We start from the raw sequence: 18,601 nt of genomic DNA, 5'->3' as shown, positions 1-18,601 counted from the left end.
TGAATTCTTCAAAGTATGTAATGGAAATACAGGGTGGCCCATAAGTCATAACTGCTAGTGCCAACTGCTATGGGCCACCTGATATAATGATTCATGAAATTTAACGTATATCTTCTGAAAATTTTGGGACTACTACTTCATTATCTCATCAAGGTCACAGGAAATCATAGCAAATTTCACATGCTTCATTGTTAACTTTTTTGCAAACATGTAAATATTAATAATGGGAAGGGTGGGATAAATTTCAATATGGTAATTAATAAATAAATGATTTCTATGCAGCTTTTAATAAACAGGAACATTTTCAATATTCACTGCACAGAAGTAAAATAACTTTAAAAGCAATAACATTTCAAACAAATTAACAACATATATACACAATCAGTATTGACATTCCAAGATCATGCACTCACAATTCAAATTACCACATATTCCATGAAGTACCCTCATTAGATCTAGCATGCAATGCAATATATAATCTCATCTCATGTGCATTGGAGGCTACAAGATGGTTAAAGGTAACTTTTAATACTTAAAAATTGTTAGTACAATGATGTTTGGGAAAGGGAGGGAGAGGAGAGAATGCCTTGCATACAATACCAAAGGTCATGCTCCTATTCTACCTTCATAATTTGGGGTCACTGAATACCTTGATGCATATACAGGGTGCCTGGAAAAGATTGTACTTATTTAGTCTCTCTCGTTCTCAGTAACCAGCATGCGGAGAGATAGAGTGAGAAAGTTTCAGATGAAATACACACTGTGCATGGGTAGTGGAGTAGTTGGTTACAGCAATGAATTTGTAGCAAAAATCACAGGTCTGTTGTACATTTGATTCCCACCACTGGCAAAACTTGGAGAGATTATCTTCCTTTTGTTTAGAAATTGGGTTAATACCATAGCATATGTGTTTTGAACAGGGTATATTCTTTTCCGGACACCCTCTACTTAACCTGTAAATCATAGGTTTTCACCTTTGGCATATAAACAACATTTTATCAATATGCCAAAATAATTTAAAAAATATTGGCTCATGGATTCCAAAGTTTATAAGGGTGTAAGAATTTTAATTCACACATTTCAAAATGCAATCTTCTGCCAAACTTGTTATTCCATTGAAATGGTATACAGAGAAACCCCAATTTTATGTTCCTGGATTTTACATTTTTCCGCATTATACATCAATCCTGACGGTTTCAACGTAGCAAACATTTATAAAACTTTCCTTGATTTTGCATTTTTTTAGCTTGGTCCCCTGAAAAAACGTAAAATTGAGGTTCCACTGTATCATTTAGATAAACCAAACATTTGGTCACTAACAATGATTACAATTTTAGCTGCTAGGCACAAGAAAGCAATATCTATAAATTTCAGTATTTCCTTTTGGTAAAAATAAATGTCAAAATACAGTATCTGTATTTACCTGCATGAAATGTTAATAGCTGGCACCAATGCTATACCAATTGGTCAGAGGTTGACAGAATTACCACGGTGGACTGTAACCGACATGACCTACTTCTGAGATCAATATTCTCACCTAAAAACAGTACCAAACTCTTTGTCTCTTCCATACTTTTCTTTTGATATATGTACAGGGTGTATCAAAGAGTAATTTCCTGTGCCATTATTTACAGTTTTCTTTTTTAATTTTAGTAAAGGCATGATCATATTTCAAAATTAACATTTTAACATTTTTTGCATAGTAGTAACATCTATACTGTCCTGAAAAGTGTGTATATATATATATTTATTTGTAAAAACTTGCTGATCACTAACTGGAACTCAACATTTGCATTTACTAATATTAAATGCAGAGTATTAAATATTCAATTATGTTGAAAATTTCTGTTCTTGTTCAGCATGTGCAAATTGTATGCAAACATTGTTCTCAAATGAATAAATAAATTATTATAAAACTTGTCCAACATTAAATATGAACAATCCATTTGAATGTAAAACATTTTTTGTTATCTCATTACACTAATTCCATTATGCACATGTCACCTGCAACATGAACACATAAAGAGGCCACGTCGACGAGCTCTTAGTTCCAGCCATTGCTCCTGATTGGTAACATACATCTCTGCTGGCATCGCATCCAATCCAGTTGACTGCGGAGAACCAGTATTGGTGTCTGTGGAGAAGAAATTGTGTATTTGTAAGAATAGTAACAAATTCTGGTTGTAAAACTCAAGAATATGCAGTACATCTACAACAATACTGGCCTGTAATTAATCATTTCAGCAACTTTATTGAAAATTAAAACACCGTATTTACATGTGTATAATGCGCACCCTGGTTTTAGATGGGCAAAAGTGACAAACAATTATATCTTGTATATAATGCGCAATACAATCCAGGTTCAAGAACTTGATTCCTTAGTTGTAGGTCGTAACGCTGTTGCTATGCCGATCAAGAGGAGAACATCCTCTTGTGTAAACAATAATTCACCAACCCATACCACCTCCCCCCCTCCCACCACTGTGCTTAGCATCCCAAAGTTTTCACTCTGTAACCACCTTATATATTCGGTAATAGTAGAAAGCAAGATCAAAATTACATTATGGATTTGCAGTGCTCAGGAACTTATTTTCTATTATTTCTCACCCAACAAATACCGCTGATATGCATCCCATGTGAAAGGAGATTAATGCTAGAATTCTTCCAGAATGTGCCTGTTTTTCTTGGTGTCACAGAACATTACTTTAGAAGTGAAAAATAGTCGGAAATTGTTTTAAAACTTTTCTATGTGGTTTTGCTCATTCCTTCTTTACTTTTTCTAAAACAAAAAACTTCAAAATATATACTTCTTCCATGACTAACGTAACTTTTACACGAGGCACATTCAGGACCCTCAAACTAGTAGTTAACAGCACACGATTTCTTCCATTAAGGCATACTTCATATATATATTATTATTTGGCCAGTAATACAGTTTAATTATAATTTTCTTTTTGCTTATCTTTTCTTTCATCCAAAGTACCATAAAAATCAGAACGTTCCATCATTTTGTGATTAACTTATTTCAACTGCATTGCACATTAGTGTTGCCATATTCAGAAACTACAGAATTTAAGCTTTACAACGATATATTAACATGATAGGTTTCCATAAACATGAAAAATCAATGCAAGCATCACAAAATCATGGAATGACCCTGTACGGTTTCATGGTGGCTGTCCGAATTATTCTGTGCATAATACGTACCACAGTTTTTGGGGGCAAAAATTTTGGAAAAAATACACATTATACATAAGTAAATACTGTATATCCAAAAGGCACTCATACTAAAGATTAGACTTTATGCCAATCTCCACAGCAGAGTGGTTATCACAACTTGCTATGATGCCAGGGGTCCTTGGTTCAAATCCCAGCCTCTGTGAGTATCCCTTCATCGATTACATCCTATCATCAGTCATCCTCATCATCACAATCGACCAAAAGTGGCAGAAAAGTAAGTAACAAAAATCAAATCAGGATTAGATTGATTGATTTAGTTAATTTACCTCATGAGTGATGATAGGATGAAAAATCGTTGAAGGGATACTTACAAAGAACTCCCATGACCAGGCTGGAATCTGAAAATGGGACCCTTACCGTTATAGTGTGCTACTTTGCCACAGAAGTCGGCTCAAGAAAATACTTTAAAAATTTGGCAAAATCTAGATTTTTTTACATTTTAGGTATTTTCTGACACTTTTTATGTTACTTTTGGCTAATTGCAACAATGAGAACGAATGAAGGTTAGATGAAACTGATCAAGAGACATTCATACAGAAGTCTGGCTAGGTCTCGAACATGAATATTTTAGTGCCATGATCTTGAGTAGATCCGAACATACCTTGAGTCAGATAGGTACTTAAATGGGTTCTGTTAAGGCTTGTTTCCATGTTAATAAAACATTAAAATGCTGAGCAAGGCAAACTTTTATAGTATAAAAATATACATTAATGTACATACATATATTTGTTGTGAATATTCGTCTGAAGAAGACCCTGTTAGAGGGTGGAAACATTACGTTTTTATATATATATTTATGCTATAAAACTTTCCCTTGGTCAGCATTTTAATGTTTTATTAACATGGAAACAAGGCCTAACACAACCCATTTTAGTACAAATTTTAATGTCTTATTAAATGGGTTAATTAAGATGTGTGACAATTTCTTTGTGTGCGAATCAGGAAAACAATGGGACACCCAAATTCAGTATAAGTGAATATTCTGAATGACTCTGAATGATGCATAATTAATAAAAGAAGGCACAAAGTTTTGTGAATGTTATTTTAGAACTATTTTTCTTAAAAGTTGGTTCACATGGCTTGAGAGTGGAATGACTCATAATTGAGTTACAAACTTGTTACATACCAGCTGGTGCAACTTTATTTCTTGGAACGGACATCCCTAAAGTTTCACCAGGACTACGAAGAAGCAACCTTCCAACTCCCTCACATCGCCTCAACACTTCCATTCGAAGGAGGTAACGCTGGAGTTCATTTGATACTGTAGCTCGTTCTTGTAGCCATGTTGGAACAGCACCAAAATCAGCCAGAAGTTGCAATGCACCCCATTCACTATAAAATGTAACGAAAAACGAACATATTAACAAAATTACAATAAAGTAACACTAAAATGTACCAGAGTGGTTATTAAGTAACAATTGTAAACCAGAGAGGTTAAAAGGGTCACCCAGAGCAAGGCAAACAGCAATTTAATTTTTGATGAAAAAAAAACAACAACTTTACAGTAGACTCGCGATTATCCGAGCTAATTGGGACCGTGATTACCTTGGATATGGAAAAACTCTGATAATACGGAGATAATATGCTAACAGGTCGTAAATGACAAAACAACACTTAAAACTGTATAGTAATTATTTATTACTAGTACAACATAAATGAGAAGATTACTTTTTATGCTTAGAATAGGCCTACACAGACTTAAACACCACCGCAACAATCGGATACACCGACAATGTAACGAACACGTGCAGCGTGGACGGTGACTTGACTCCATAAACAAACAAAGGGTTGCGTTATGAAGTGCGATGTTTTCCAACCACTCCCTCGGTTAACCCAGAGCCTCTGTTAATCGGGACTTGGTTAATTGCAAGTCTACTGTATTTAGAAGATGGAAATGTTGAATTCATATCTTAATAGCTACTCTAGACACACTCGTAGACACCAAAATCAAGGAAACAAATGCCATAATGGACTTCCCGCAAGAGCTAAACATCGATAGCAGACAGGCACACCACACTTGGATTCCCCTACTACAACAGTTAACACTGGGAAATAGCAGATGACACGAATGCAGACGTACAGTTAACAACAGCGCACCTAGCAGCAGCCAGAGAACTACAAACAAAAGATGCACGTCAAGCAACAGTACAGCAAGTTCCAACGAGGATGGTGGCAGCGGCCACTGAAATTAATAGAACGAAGAAGAAAAAACAGTTTCACGGATAAAGTGAGTACTAGTTTCTCCGTATTTATATACTACAACGTCTCTCTTTTCCCAATTATGAACTACTCTAGGTTCATGTTTTTTTTATTAATTAATGATGATGAGTGGAGTAACATGCATACTTGCCAAGAATATTAAAAAGTAAAAGCTTAAATACATTATCCTGTGGAGAACAATCAAGCAATCGAATACAGTAAAAGAATAAGTTTTACTATTTTAATGCACAGTCACGGAGAGTTCTGGGTTGTAACGAATGCAATGACTTTCAATGAAATTGTTACAACCCAGCAGTGTCCGTAACTGTACATACTTGCATGTATTACTAGTGGCATCATGCAGAGAAAATGTTTGGTGTTCACTGTCAGTTTAAAAAAGCAATAGTCCTATCATAACATGAAGTTATTTTACACCCTCCCACACACAGATACATTGTTATGCTCCCTCCCTTCTCTCTCTCCTCTAGTGTACATGTGCACCCCTTTGACAGCAAATTCGTCCCCAGCTGGAATTTCCTATTGGTTCCAATTGAAATTTCAATTGGATTGAATTGGTTTCAATTGGAATGAATCAGATTCTATCGGATGCCTAATATAGGTATCAGAATGTATTGGTTTCAATCGGAATCTCAACTGAAACAAATTAGAAAATCAAGATAATTTCCAATTGGTGAATTGTATACAATTGTAAGTTTGTATATATTGTAGAATCAATATGTTATAAATTCATTTGTTAACTCAAAGCATAACCACATTTCCTGTAATTTAGAAGTTCTTTGGAAAAACCACACACTTGATCTGAATTTATTCTAAATTTTAATGCATACTACTGAAGTCAGATTTATCTTAATAAATACCTAAGAAAAACTATTTCTTAAGAACCAACTCAACCTAAAGCAGCTAGTAGTTGTAATAAATGCTCATATTAGTTCTTGTTATTTTCAATATGGAGTTTCCATGGTTAATCTTATGTGTATGTAATGCAATTGGAAAAATGAGCAATCTTTTGATCAACTAAATCAATCTCGACAGTGTTTTGTTTGTTCATCACTTTTTCAAGTGTACTGGGTCAGATTCTTTGTTGAACCCAATTTCTTGCTGTTTTTGCATGTATAAAGGAAGAACAACATGTCAATTTATGACTGAAGCAGCATGTTTTTCGATTTTCTATAAGGGTGTTAAACACAATGAAGCTACAGAGTTAAAAACGTTCATATATTTGAAAAAAAATTGTATGTGAAAGTTTTTTCTAAGTTACAAATTCCACACACTTTACCAGAGATTTATTTTAGTTGTTTTATATGATTTCCCCATTGCATTTACAGTTGTAGTTAAGAATTTTTCATAAGCAATATATTGAAAACAATAAAATACTTTCCAATAGAAACAAACTTCAGTTTGATAATATGCAGAGTTGAATGGCCTTGTTGGCAACATGGTGAATGGTTAATGTCCCATTCAGCAATAATCATGAATCCTTGGGAAAAGTTTCCTTGCATTCCAAGTACCGTGTTTAAAAATGCGTATTGCCCTTTTGGATGGTAAAAATCTCATGGGGTTTGTTGCACTTAGACATATGCTTCACCCAGTCCCACAAATTTCCATCTTTCTCCTGCCAGGTAATTCTCACACAGCTTCTTGGCATTTGTGTGACGTTTTCTAATGTGAAGAGGACGTAAAGAGGCAACAATTTGTAAAATTATTGCTGGAGTCAAGGACTTTAACTTTCCTCATCTTACTAGTTTCAGCTTGTGGATTTGCCTCTTGTCTTCCTTTTGGAGTTAATCTCAGGTGGGCCTTTCCTTTTTATATTGAGCACACTGCTAATACATTCTTGGATATAGAAAAAATTCTCTTCCTGCATATGTCTATAGTTTGCATTCCCAAAAATGTTCAATTTGCTTCGACATAGCTGCAAGATGGACATGTGCCAATACCAGGCAGCTGGCTTATAATATATCCATAAAGAGCTGACCTTGCAATTTGATTCCAGAAACTGGAAACAGGCCTCCATACTTTGTTACAGAAATATATAATATTTCCATGCATCTTATATATAAAAAAAAGATATTTACCTATTGATTTCGGTGACCATTTACAGATGGCTGTTTATTAAAAGTTAATACAGTTTATAACAGTCAAAGAATAATGAAGTATGACCATGACTGAATGTCAATCAATAGCCTTCTGTGAATGTTGGCAATGAGTCAACAAAATCGATGGGCATTTTTTTGCCCCAAAAAACACATGGAATTATTATAAATATATATATGTGTATGAACTGAATTCAACTGTTTGTGCTATGAATTATTTTATTGCACAAGAAAAAGAAAACGTCATTCTGCCTTTCAGTTCACATATTTCTGTTTGCAACAGTTGGAAACTTTCAGTATTATTGTAATACGCAACATATTTTCATGGCCACAGCACACTACAAAAAGACTTTTATTAGGGAAGTACAAATAAAAATTGAATTCCTATAAAACCATCAAATACTGATAATCGATATTCTACTGATCTAACGTAAAATTGCAAATGTTTACTTAATTTATTTAACCAGGTGCCTACTATGGGTTTTGCCTTAGAAAAACTAAGTGTGAAATATGGTATTTACTTTTATAAATCATGGTGTCTGAATTAGGTCTTTAGATTCATACAAATGGTGAATTTTGCACAAAGTTACAAGCTATTTATAAAAATACCGAATGGTAAATTATGGGTAAATTTACTAACATTAACTTTGAAGGACCACTGCCTTCATTAATAAAGGTTACAGTATCTGGTACAGAGATGGGAATGAACCTACTATTCTTCGAAATTAATCAGAAAGCTAATTAAATTTGCAAATGTGGAAATATGGAAAATTACCTGCACTATCCAGTAGTGGCTGTACAGAGTAGTGAAAACAGTGTGGCAAGAGAGAAAAATGCCAAGACATTGGACAAAGGGACTAATAGTTCGCATATTCAAGAAGGGAGACAGAAAGGAATGTAAAAACTACAGAGGAATAACATTAATGTGCCACTCAGCATAGATGTATTGAGAAAATATCAGAGAAAAGAATAGGGGAAGTAACAGAGCTTAACGTGAGAGAAGAACAGTATGGATTTAGGTGAGGCAGATCAACAGTAGATCTGATATTCACCATAAGGCAATTACAGGAAAGGCATTATGAGTATGGAAATGATTTGATTATGGCATTCCTAGACATAGAAAAGGCAAAGGATAGCATGGAGAGAACAAAGATTTGGAAGGCTCTAAGAGAGAGAGAAATTGAGGAAGAGATAGTGTGCAGAGTGCAGAGCACATACAAGGCCAACCAGAGCTTTGTGAAGACTCCAGTGGGAAGAACGGAGTGGTTCAGTATAAGTAATGGACTAAAACAGGGATAATTACAATGGATGCAATTAATGAAGAGGTGGGGAAGAAGATAGGAGAGGAAGAGATGAAGGTCCTGTTGTTCGTTGATGACTTAGTAATATGGGAAAACAGTGAATAAGAAGTACAGAGACAGCTTGATAGAATGAGGAAATCAAAAGAGCAGAAAATAAATTCAGTCCAGAAAAGAGTGAGGAGCTAATAACAACAAGGAACAGAGCCAGAAATGTACCAAGAATAAAGATGGACGTGGAAGAGTTGAGGATAGTGGAGTTTCAAATATCTAGGGAGCATAATTAAGAGAACTGGAAGAATAGATGAGGACAGATGGGAGGTGGACTCTATCAAAGCATTTGAAGATTAATATGGAACAGGGATGTACCTATGAAATGCAAGAAGGTAATATATATTACATGCTATGTACCAATAATTATGTATGGAACAGAGATTTGGACAATGACAGAGATAGACAAAAGAAAGATGCAGGCAGTGGAGATGAAATTCTTAAGGAGCATGTTGGGAAAGAGGAAGAAAATGTGTGCAGAAAGACTGCCAGTAAGAGCTTACAATGCACAAGGAGTGGAAATAAGGCCAAATGGGAAGAATAAGATGCCTGTGGAAAGAGCAGATAGTGGAGAGTGTTAGGAGAAGAGGGCAAGATTGTAACACTGTGGAAAGAGAGTAATGGTTGAAGAAAAGAAGACAATGAAGAAGCTTGACTTCTATGCCGACCCAGTCAGAGGCAGGGAATGGCGAAGGATGATGATGACCTGTACTATACAAAAAAATGTGCTTACCACAAATACCATGACAACTTATATTAGCTGATACTGATAAAAGTACAATAAATGTTTCCTACTTCTAATTTTAGACAAACAGCTGTGGAACTTCATAGCTTACCTGAACTTAATTTTCTGCTGGTAAATGTGATCCAACCAAGCTTCACACAGTATCCTGAGCACCATGCCCGTAACTGTTTCTTGCACTTTCATGTTCAGATGACTTACAGCTGTTAACATTGGTCTCAGAATCTTGTCTGAAAATATCAATCAATGACAGTAGTTAATGATCGAATTAGAACCACATGATAGATTACAACTTCTAATTTTTAATCCATCAGTGTAGACCTAAAGAAAAATGTTGATTGTATATCCATTAAATTAATACTTCCCACAAATTATTATTTTTAATCTCCATCATACAACAAATGGATGAGGGGTGTATTAATATGGGGCAACTGTCTGCTTATTGTTTCTAAACTGAATAAAAAAGGTAACAGAAAATAAGTTTCCTATTACTTTGCTTTTAGATTTTCAAATGTATTAACAAAATTTAAACAAAAAATTGTGGGCAAAGATTACAAGAGAAATTCCAGATCAGTAATAGTTAGTGGCAAAAGTTTACAGATGTCACTAAATACTAGGGACGGATTAATACAAAATTTTTACTCATGCAAGTAAAATAACTGATATAAAATTGGCCAATATCAATAATCAATACTGTACCAATCCAATACAAAATGGTAATTAGCTTAATTAATTAATTAGTCATTCATTGACAACCTTAGTTAGCAGCTGCATTTAGAGGTTTATGACGTGTCCAGAAACTAAGAAGCAATTGCACATTGTGGTCTTGCAGTTAACACTAGCATTTCTTCATTCATTCAGCCATTTGCTTGGCATACAGTGGAACACATGTGCATGATGCTGTTCTGCTAATGTTGTTTTGCTGTTTGTTTACAATGGGCATGAAAATTGACAATCTCGATGTTGGGAAGTGAAAATGTAATGAACAAAATGTTGTTTGGAATGATTTGTTGTTTTAAGTTCAATTTATACACAAAAGGTTAATTACTATCACTTCGCCATTGGGGATGATGCAAAATGGTGTTGGGAGTTTTGATGTACATGATAAAGAATGAAGTGGATAATCTTTTTTGGCAAAAGATGATTTGAAGAGAAATGCAAATCCAAAACTCAGAAAAACATGATTTACTACTAATCATGAGCATATTAGTTGAAGCAGACATTATCAAAAATTGTGCATTAAATGTGTGTATAAAAGTTCTTAGCGCACCTTACTACACCTATCTGGTTCTTACTTACTGTATGAGCTTTGTGTTGTTGCCTTGTAATCAAGGGGTCCTGGGTTCGATACCCGGTGGAGGCACACAGTGGTTCGGATCCCACTTTAAACTGTAGGTCCAGTCCCGATTAGCCTTACTGTTCATAAAGTGGACTTAAAACACCAAATCAATCAATGTATGAGCTTTGAAATTTGCAAAATGAGTCCAATGAATTAAACCTTTCTATTCATACAAACAATAACAAAAGGGTACAATGGAACACCTCATTACAGTCTATTTACAGAAATATCGAATCATTAAATTACTTGTAATTTGATCAGTTTATGCGTAAACACACACTTTATGTTCATACAGGGAACATACCATATATCTCGCAGCATCAATTTAAAGTAACTTAATTGAAGAAAGGTCACATGTCACATAAAGATGTTATCTGCATTAGTAAATGCCTACAAAAGAGAACTTCAATGGACTGGCCAAGAGGGTTCCTCTATTGAGGGCATTTTAAAAAGGGGGAGGAGTAACTAAATTGGTTTGTAACTTTGAGGAATGCCATTGTTGTTCAAACATGTCTCTAGTGTTTTACTTGTTTATCACCCAAATAGCTGGCTCTCTCCTGGCATCAATCCTGTATTACATCCTCCAAAAAATAAGAAGAATGGCCTTTCTTCCCAATAAGTCTTTCTTATAGTGCGAAATATTTTTATATATAATATATATTAATGGTGGATGAATTTTGATACCTAGAATATGAGTAACAAGTTCACCAGTGTTGCAAACCTTACACAAATTCAATGCAACCAGAAGAATGCAAAAAAGCACCTCTGATCTCAGAAAAGAATACATAGAACAGTGACGTGCAGTGCCGTCGACATTTGGGGTAGCAATCAGTGGCGTACCAAGGGGGGTTGAAGGGGGTCACATCCCTCTTTTAGGGTCCAGTACTCCTAAAAAAAAGAACATCAAAGGCGGGAAAATATTGCAAATTGGGGAATGACTACTAAAAAGATACATGTAACTCCTATTTCAAAAATAAAAAAATATATTTGATTAGACTCCTAAGCCACAAATCATGGGTTCGAATCGCAGCCTGCACACGGGTGTTCTTTATGTGTGTCCCTTGATCAATTTCATCCTATCATCTTCGCGATTAGGCAAAAGCAGCAGAAAAGCAAAGTAAAATACACCAAATCAAACAATCAATCAATGGTTTGATTTAATTTTTGTTACTCAGCATCGCTTTTTGTCACATTTGATTAATCACGATGATGATACAATAAAATTGATGAAGGAACACACACAAAGAACACTCATGCCCAGTTTGGGATTTGAACCCGGAACCTGTACTGTCATAGTATGCTGTGATAACCACTCCCCCACGGACATCTGCCGACAAGAAAGACAAGAGAAAAACGCTAACCATTCATATACGTGGGTAACAGTAAAGCAAACTGCATTTTTTCTCCATGGTATTTTTCAATTGGATTTTTGAAACACCATCTTTGTATGTGATTAATGTTTTCTGAAAGAAAAAAAATGCTTTACTAGATTTCCCTAATTCCTCCATCTCACGATGTCGTTACTGAAGGATCCGGATTCGAGCCTGTGCCTGTGCATGAGTGTTTCTCTTGTATCCACCCTTCATCTGTTTAACTGAATCTATGTTCATCGTCATGGCAGAAATTAGGTAAGGTGCTGGAAGAGCAACATTAAATAAATACAAATAATTTCTTCCCAGTGCATCTGCAGGGCACTGAAAAATCAGGAGTCCAGAGTTCTCTGTTCACGATTGTCCTTCATGACTTCCATAAGCTCATTAGCTACTTATTATCGCGATTAAATTTATACAGATAGAAAAAGTGATGGATGGGAGGTGGCAAAAATTCAATATATTAAAGGGGGATAAAATGGTAAGAAAATACACTTTTTTGTAGTTTCATCAATAATATTCATTTGGCTTGTTAAATTTTGGGATACATTTTTCATTCCAAATTATTTCATTATTCACTGCAGCGAACAAGAGAAGTAAAATAAACCAAACCAACGCACATTCTCTTGCCCAAATAAATACACCCGTATTTGACCGTTTAGTTAACCTTTTTTTTTTATTGGAGGCCAACAAATTAGTATATTTAAATAAAACACTACTAAGACAAGAGTGAGAGAGAGCGTGAGCAAATATTTGTTATATCTTCCGTATTTGAAAACAATAAAAGAAAGCATAACATTTGCAGGTATTTTTGTCTGCACGTAATATGTTCCCATTTCATAAACAATAAAACTGTATTTTTACATACATATTATAAAATGTGTATAAATTTGTGGTGTAAATACAGAGGACATAAGTACTGCATAAATTTCTCCTCTGAGTTCTTCAAAGGATTTATAAAGGAATCGAAGGGAAACCAATCCCCTATCTGTTCCTATAGGAGATAGAACTGGGTACCATAAACCAGGACCTTTCAACCATTGCAGCAGGGGGCGAGGGGGCAAGGGAGGTAGAGGCAGAAATCTTCCCTTTACCTTCTGGCGGCCATTTCTACCTGCAACTGGTGAGGTGGAGGAAATCCCAACTAGAGTAGCTCCTTCCAGTCTTGCCGGCAGATCTCACTGAGGGTCGAGAAGCGCATGAACAAATAAGTGTTTTATGTGAACTGTAGCTTCAACAATAAATATTGTGATTTGAAAATAATTAGAGATGTGAGATTGATTGATCTATCTCTGCTAGACTAGCTACTCCTCAGTGCACGTCACTGACATAGAATATATGCTAATTGTAGCACATATATATATATATATATATATATATATATATATATATATATATATAAAAAACATGATATGAAGAACATGAATAAAGGAAACAAATTCTGCAGTGGCATTGTTCCATTAATGCTGAATAGCATCTGGCAAGCGTGTCTTCCAAGAACACAAGGAATTGCTTTGCCCACCATTTGTGCAATAAGCTCATGCATAGCAGACATACGACTATGGAAAGATAACACAACATTTGTAGTGCCATCAACTGGGCAAGATGTGGATTGAAATGGCAACTCTTAACAGTAAAACAATCAGAAAACATTGTAGATATATGCACAAGTTCCTAAAATAAAAAGAAAGAACATGCATGTACATTAACTGCAATCTGTTCACACTAGGAGAGAAAATACATATATAAGTTAACTACATGGAAAAGGTTAAGATGGCATATGCACTTATAAGTACATAAGTACATAAGACCATAAGAGCATACATACACTAACACCTAAAGAATTCAAGTAGATACATGGTACTCTCTCACGCCCACATGTGTCAAGATACAATTAATTAATACCCTAATAGAATGGGTATATATGTAAAGTTATGATATTTGCAACAATGCATATATGGACTATATAATTGAGCAGTTAATAAACAAATAGTATATCATTCTTAAGTAAGTCTTGAAGCTTTCCTGGTGATGAATGATGAATAAATTTTGTTCTAAACCTAATTATTCACACAGTTAGGAGAATAAACCTTTATATTTTAAGTTGAGTTGAGACTTGGGCTCCCCATGTATAAAATTATCACGCTGATAAAAATCTTTTCTGGAAAGTGGTATGATTTAGTAATAAATTAACTTAAGAATGAATACGTACCCAAATACTCTTCAACATATGGACTTGCAAACTCTGGTAACGGACCATTTCCCCTCCAGTATTTAGGATTTGGCATACACATATGAAGGTTAGCTAGGCAAATGCATCTACATACCACAGCCATTCCAGCAATGCATACATCAGGTTGTTTCTGGAAATGTGTTTAAAAAATTAACTTTAACTTTCAGATAAAAAAAAATATCACACACAAAAAAATCATCTCTATAATTTAGTGTTTAGTAAGACTAGAGTGTCCAATTTTCGGTCGTGAATTTAAACCCTTCCCTGTGTTCGACGTAATATTACACCCTTGGTCACTATAGCTTATTCTGTGTTGGGCGTAATATTACGCCCGCGAACATCTCTGACTGAAGCAACCTGTGTTGAACGGAATAATACATTTTTTGTTGGTGAAACATATGTTTTGCTATTGAAGAAACAACAACTTTTTATTTAGTCACGATTTTCAGTGCCGACAAAGAAGAAGAAGAAGAAAGAGGTAGTTCAGAGGAAAGTAAACTGTTTTGTGTTATGCTGACAAAGTGCAAACGTAAGTTTGTTTGTGTGCCCCGTTTAGTCAGTTGCTTTATGTACATTTTTTTTTGGTGTTGCATTATTTGAACTGTTGGTGATTTATTTTTGGTTTTTGAGTTTGTGAGTTTCTAATAGTTTTGTCAAACAGGATTGCAAAATATTTTTTCCCTCATCGCTCATACCTATTCAAGATATTGCAATGAAACTTGGTGGACGCATTACGTATAAACCTTAGTACTTTTCAAGGTAGATTATAATCGGGTACCTATATCCAGGTCCGATCCAGATGGCCCTGAAGTTACCAAAAGGGATTTTTCCGAGGGAAATTTCCAGGATTATCCTCGATTAGTATCTAATAGTATTGTCAAAAAGGATTGCGAAATATTTTTTTCCTCATCCCTCATACCTATTGAAGTATTTCCCTAATTATCCCCTATTTCCCTTTCCTTATACTTGATGTACACATGTGCGTGGTACCATTTGAAAGCCTGTTCTATACTGAAGAGAAAGACGTATGAACCATGATACTCAAATGAATTGTGCTGAAGCAGTAGCTACTTAAAAATATTACTACGCAAACTCAGAAAAAAAAAAAATACAGAATGGGAAACCATTTTGTCAGAAAATTTCACAGGGATGGGGTTAAGGGAGATTTCCAACTTTTGTACATTTTTAGTGGTGAGGTGTCGCTCCAGTAAATGTTCATGGAGTGGATAATATTAAACAAAGGAGTATTTTATATTTTACAAGGGAGAGTCAAATGAAAACCTTACTTTGTTTCTTGTTTCTTATCTAGTATATTTCTGCATGTTTGCCACATTTTAGCACAGACCCATTGCTGATCTACATATATTTTCAACTTTGAGTTAGTGCCTGTATATCTTGAGAAGAACATGTCTTTGGGGTCCATGTGCAGTCACTTATGACCCACTGCGAAGGCCTTTCCACCCATCTGTCTGCGAACTGAGGCCATTGTCGAACTTTCTCCTCCATTAGTAAACTTGCTGGTGTGGTAAGCATGCACAGATATACTGTATTTAATTTCATTTGCAAGAAATTTCTCTTACGTTTTAGGCTGACAGAGGGCAAGAAACCACTCCTCTTCACTGGTGCAAGTGTGTAGAGGAGGCACCATCATTAAAAAAAAATAATAAAAAAAATGACGTTTTGAATCTCACTTGATTAGAGTTGCAGCCTTGATGTCGTTTTGTTGTAAATTTGAGCTGTATACAGTCTGCCTCACAATTTTTATTAAACTTTTAAGGCTTTCATTTGACTCTTGTGATATATAATATACAGCTCATAATACAGAACAAAAATTCACAAATTTTGCATGTTTCTTAGTCCTAACCTTTATGAATTTGTACACTGATGCAACAGAACTAAGCAACTAGTATCGATCAATTACTGCAACATGTGAAGGCTAAATGTGCAATATCTTGCAGTTCACTTTTGTATAGCTCGCCGAACTCGATTATATCACATTGAATTTAAATTTCACGATCTTGACTTAATACAGGAGTTCCTGAGAAACAGGAGAGTTGGTCATTCTAAGTATGACATTATGCTCATGTCCGTCGTGAATAATAAAAAGCTACTTAATGGCAATTATGTTTTGGCACAGAACTACTTTTGTAGCTCTTTCAATAAAGAAAAAAAGAAACAAAAAAACTGTACGTGGGGGGACCAAAAAAGAAACCAGAATCATTCTCTGACAGGCAGGCCCATTCCAGTACATGCTTCTGCCGCTAGATGCCTCTTGCGATGACCCTTCTGCATCAGTCTGTCGACCTGCATCGTCAGGTGAAGGTGTGGTGCAACAAGTACAATTTTTTGTTAGGCGCCTCTCGCTTGTTCGTTGATTTTTGTGATAGTTGAAAAGTTTGAACAACGTGTTGATGTGAAATAATGTTTTCTGTTGGAGAAAACGGCAGGGGAAACAGTTGTAATGCTTGACACAGCCTACAAAGCGGCAGCTCTGCGGAAGACCTAAGTTTACGGGTGGTTTTCCCACTTCAGGAATGGTGAATTGTCACTTGCAGACTGACCTCGCTCAGGGCAACATGTCAAGACGATGCTGATTCCTTTTTCTGATGCAAACGGCATTGTTTACTTGGAATTTGTTCCTAACAGTCAAACTGTTAACCAGGCGTTTTACCTACACGTTCTGAAATTCATAACTGTGACGTTTTTCCTACGCTTTTGTATTTTCGCATGGAAAAGCATCACAATTCCTCATTTCTTCGTACGCCTTGCGTCTTGTTTGTTTGGTTAATTATAATAGTCCCCGCTAGAGGTCTCCGCTGACCTCTCGCCCCGTGCTCGCTTCTCCAGCGGAAGGCGATAACAGTTCCGATTCTTCAAGCTTCGCGATAACAACGACGTGACTTCGGTCACGGGAGAGAGAGAGCCTTCCAGTGTGTTGCATATTTAAGCGTGCAAGTTTGCCTCGCGTGCGAAACTTAACCTCCTTTCATTTTCATTTTTAGCACACACTTTTACGATATATTCTCTCTCTGCTTTTCACGATTCAACGCGAGGCAGAACTAGTTTTTTCCTGATTAACTTATACATGTAAATGGAAGGTTGCATTTGACGAATGTGTGAACTTTACCGTCGTCCAGTTTGATTTGGGTGTTTTTCCCACAACTTGTGATAGGATTCAGATTTGTGACTGAGGATGGGTCTATGGACTTTTCTAGACGCGAAGCCAATGTTCTGATGACGGAACGTGAAGGAAGGCAGGACTTCTTTTGACCAGTCGCTATTAGCAGTGTTGAAATTGACGTCTGGTACTTCATGTGCTACTAATGGAGGTATGTACAGTGTCGTCTTTTCCCTCCTCTATATTTCTGCAAAAATCCAAATATCGTGAAGTGTGAAAGAGTGGCGTACCTGTAACTTAATTGAGTCACTGATTTAAACGAGTATAAAAGGACCAAAAAAGAGGAACCGTCGAAAACACTAGTTGTTCTAAATTGCTATTAACGTACTTTATCTAATTAAGAATCAACGAGTAGGCTTATTGATTATGTATCAATAATAACGCGAATGAACTCGCGGCATTTTGCCTGTATTATTAACGTTTACCAAGACGTGCGCGAGATATTTGACATGCACCATTGCGACCCCTTAAAAATGTTGAAATATCAAATACTCGAGGTTGGCACAAGTTAAATTGGGATATTACGAGCATCAAATAGGAGTAGGAAGTATAGTATTACTTATTGTCAAAAGTAACGATATGTGGCAAAACTAGTCTGATTATTGATAAATGGTAAATGTTTGAATTTCCTTGGCATGTTAAGTTTTAAAATGGGTAATAAATGGGGTTCACTTGGAACTCGTGAGTTTTCTAGTAGTTGTTAGAATTTGTAATATCCATAATTGTTTGTACGTCTCCCGTCATGTCAAAAGGCAAATGAAAGAACGACAGTAACAATTGTAGTATTGCAAGTGAGATAAATTCTCAAAGGGTACGTAGAACTGATTGATACATGAT

The 18,601-nt window shown here is 35.6% G+C and overlaps 1 protein-coding gene across 1 annotated transcript in view; it reads right to left on the bottom strand.

Annotated features, from left to right (window-relative positions):
* Nucleotides 1-277: 277 nt before the first annotated feature.
* The window catches only part of LOC146002822 (uncharacterized), a 96,149-nt gene continuing 77,825 nt past the window's right edge, over nucleotides 278-18,601 (bottom strand). The window contains exons 5-8 of the mRNA XM_083140786.1: nucleotides 14,566-14,716; nucleotides 9,739-9,874; nucleotides 4,367-4,572; nucleotides 278-2,134 (exon numbers count right to left, since the gene is read on the bottom strand). Coding sequence (XP_082996912.1) covers nucleotides 2,001-2,134; nucleotides 4,367-4,572; nucleotides 9,739-9,874; nucleotides 14,566-14,716 — 627 coding nt within the window. The 3' untranslated portion in view covers nucleotides 278-2,000. The remainder of the gene's footprint in view (nucleotides 2,135-4,366; nucleotides 4,573-9,738; nucleotides 9,875-14,565; nucleotides 14,717-18,601) is intronic.

Source organism: Lepisma saccharinum, chromosome 19 (assembly GCF_977018435.1).
Source record: "Lepisma saccharinum chromosome 19, izLepSacc3.1, whole genome shotgun sequence".
NCBI lineage: Eukaryota > Metazoa > Arthropoda > Insecta > Zygentoma > Lepismatidae > Lepisma > Lepisma saccharinum.
Note: the sequence above shows the minus strand (reverse complement) of the source record. Positions and strands in the feature narration are given on the sequence as shown.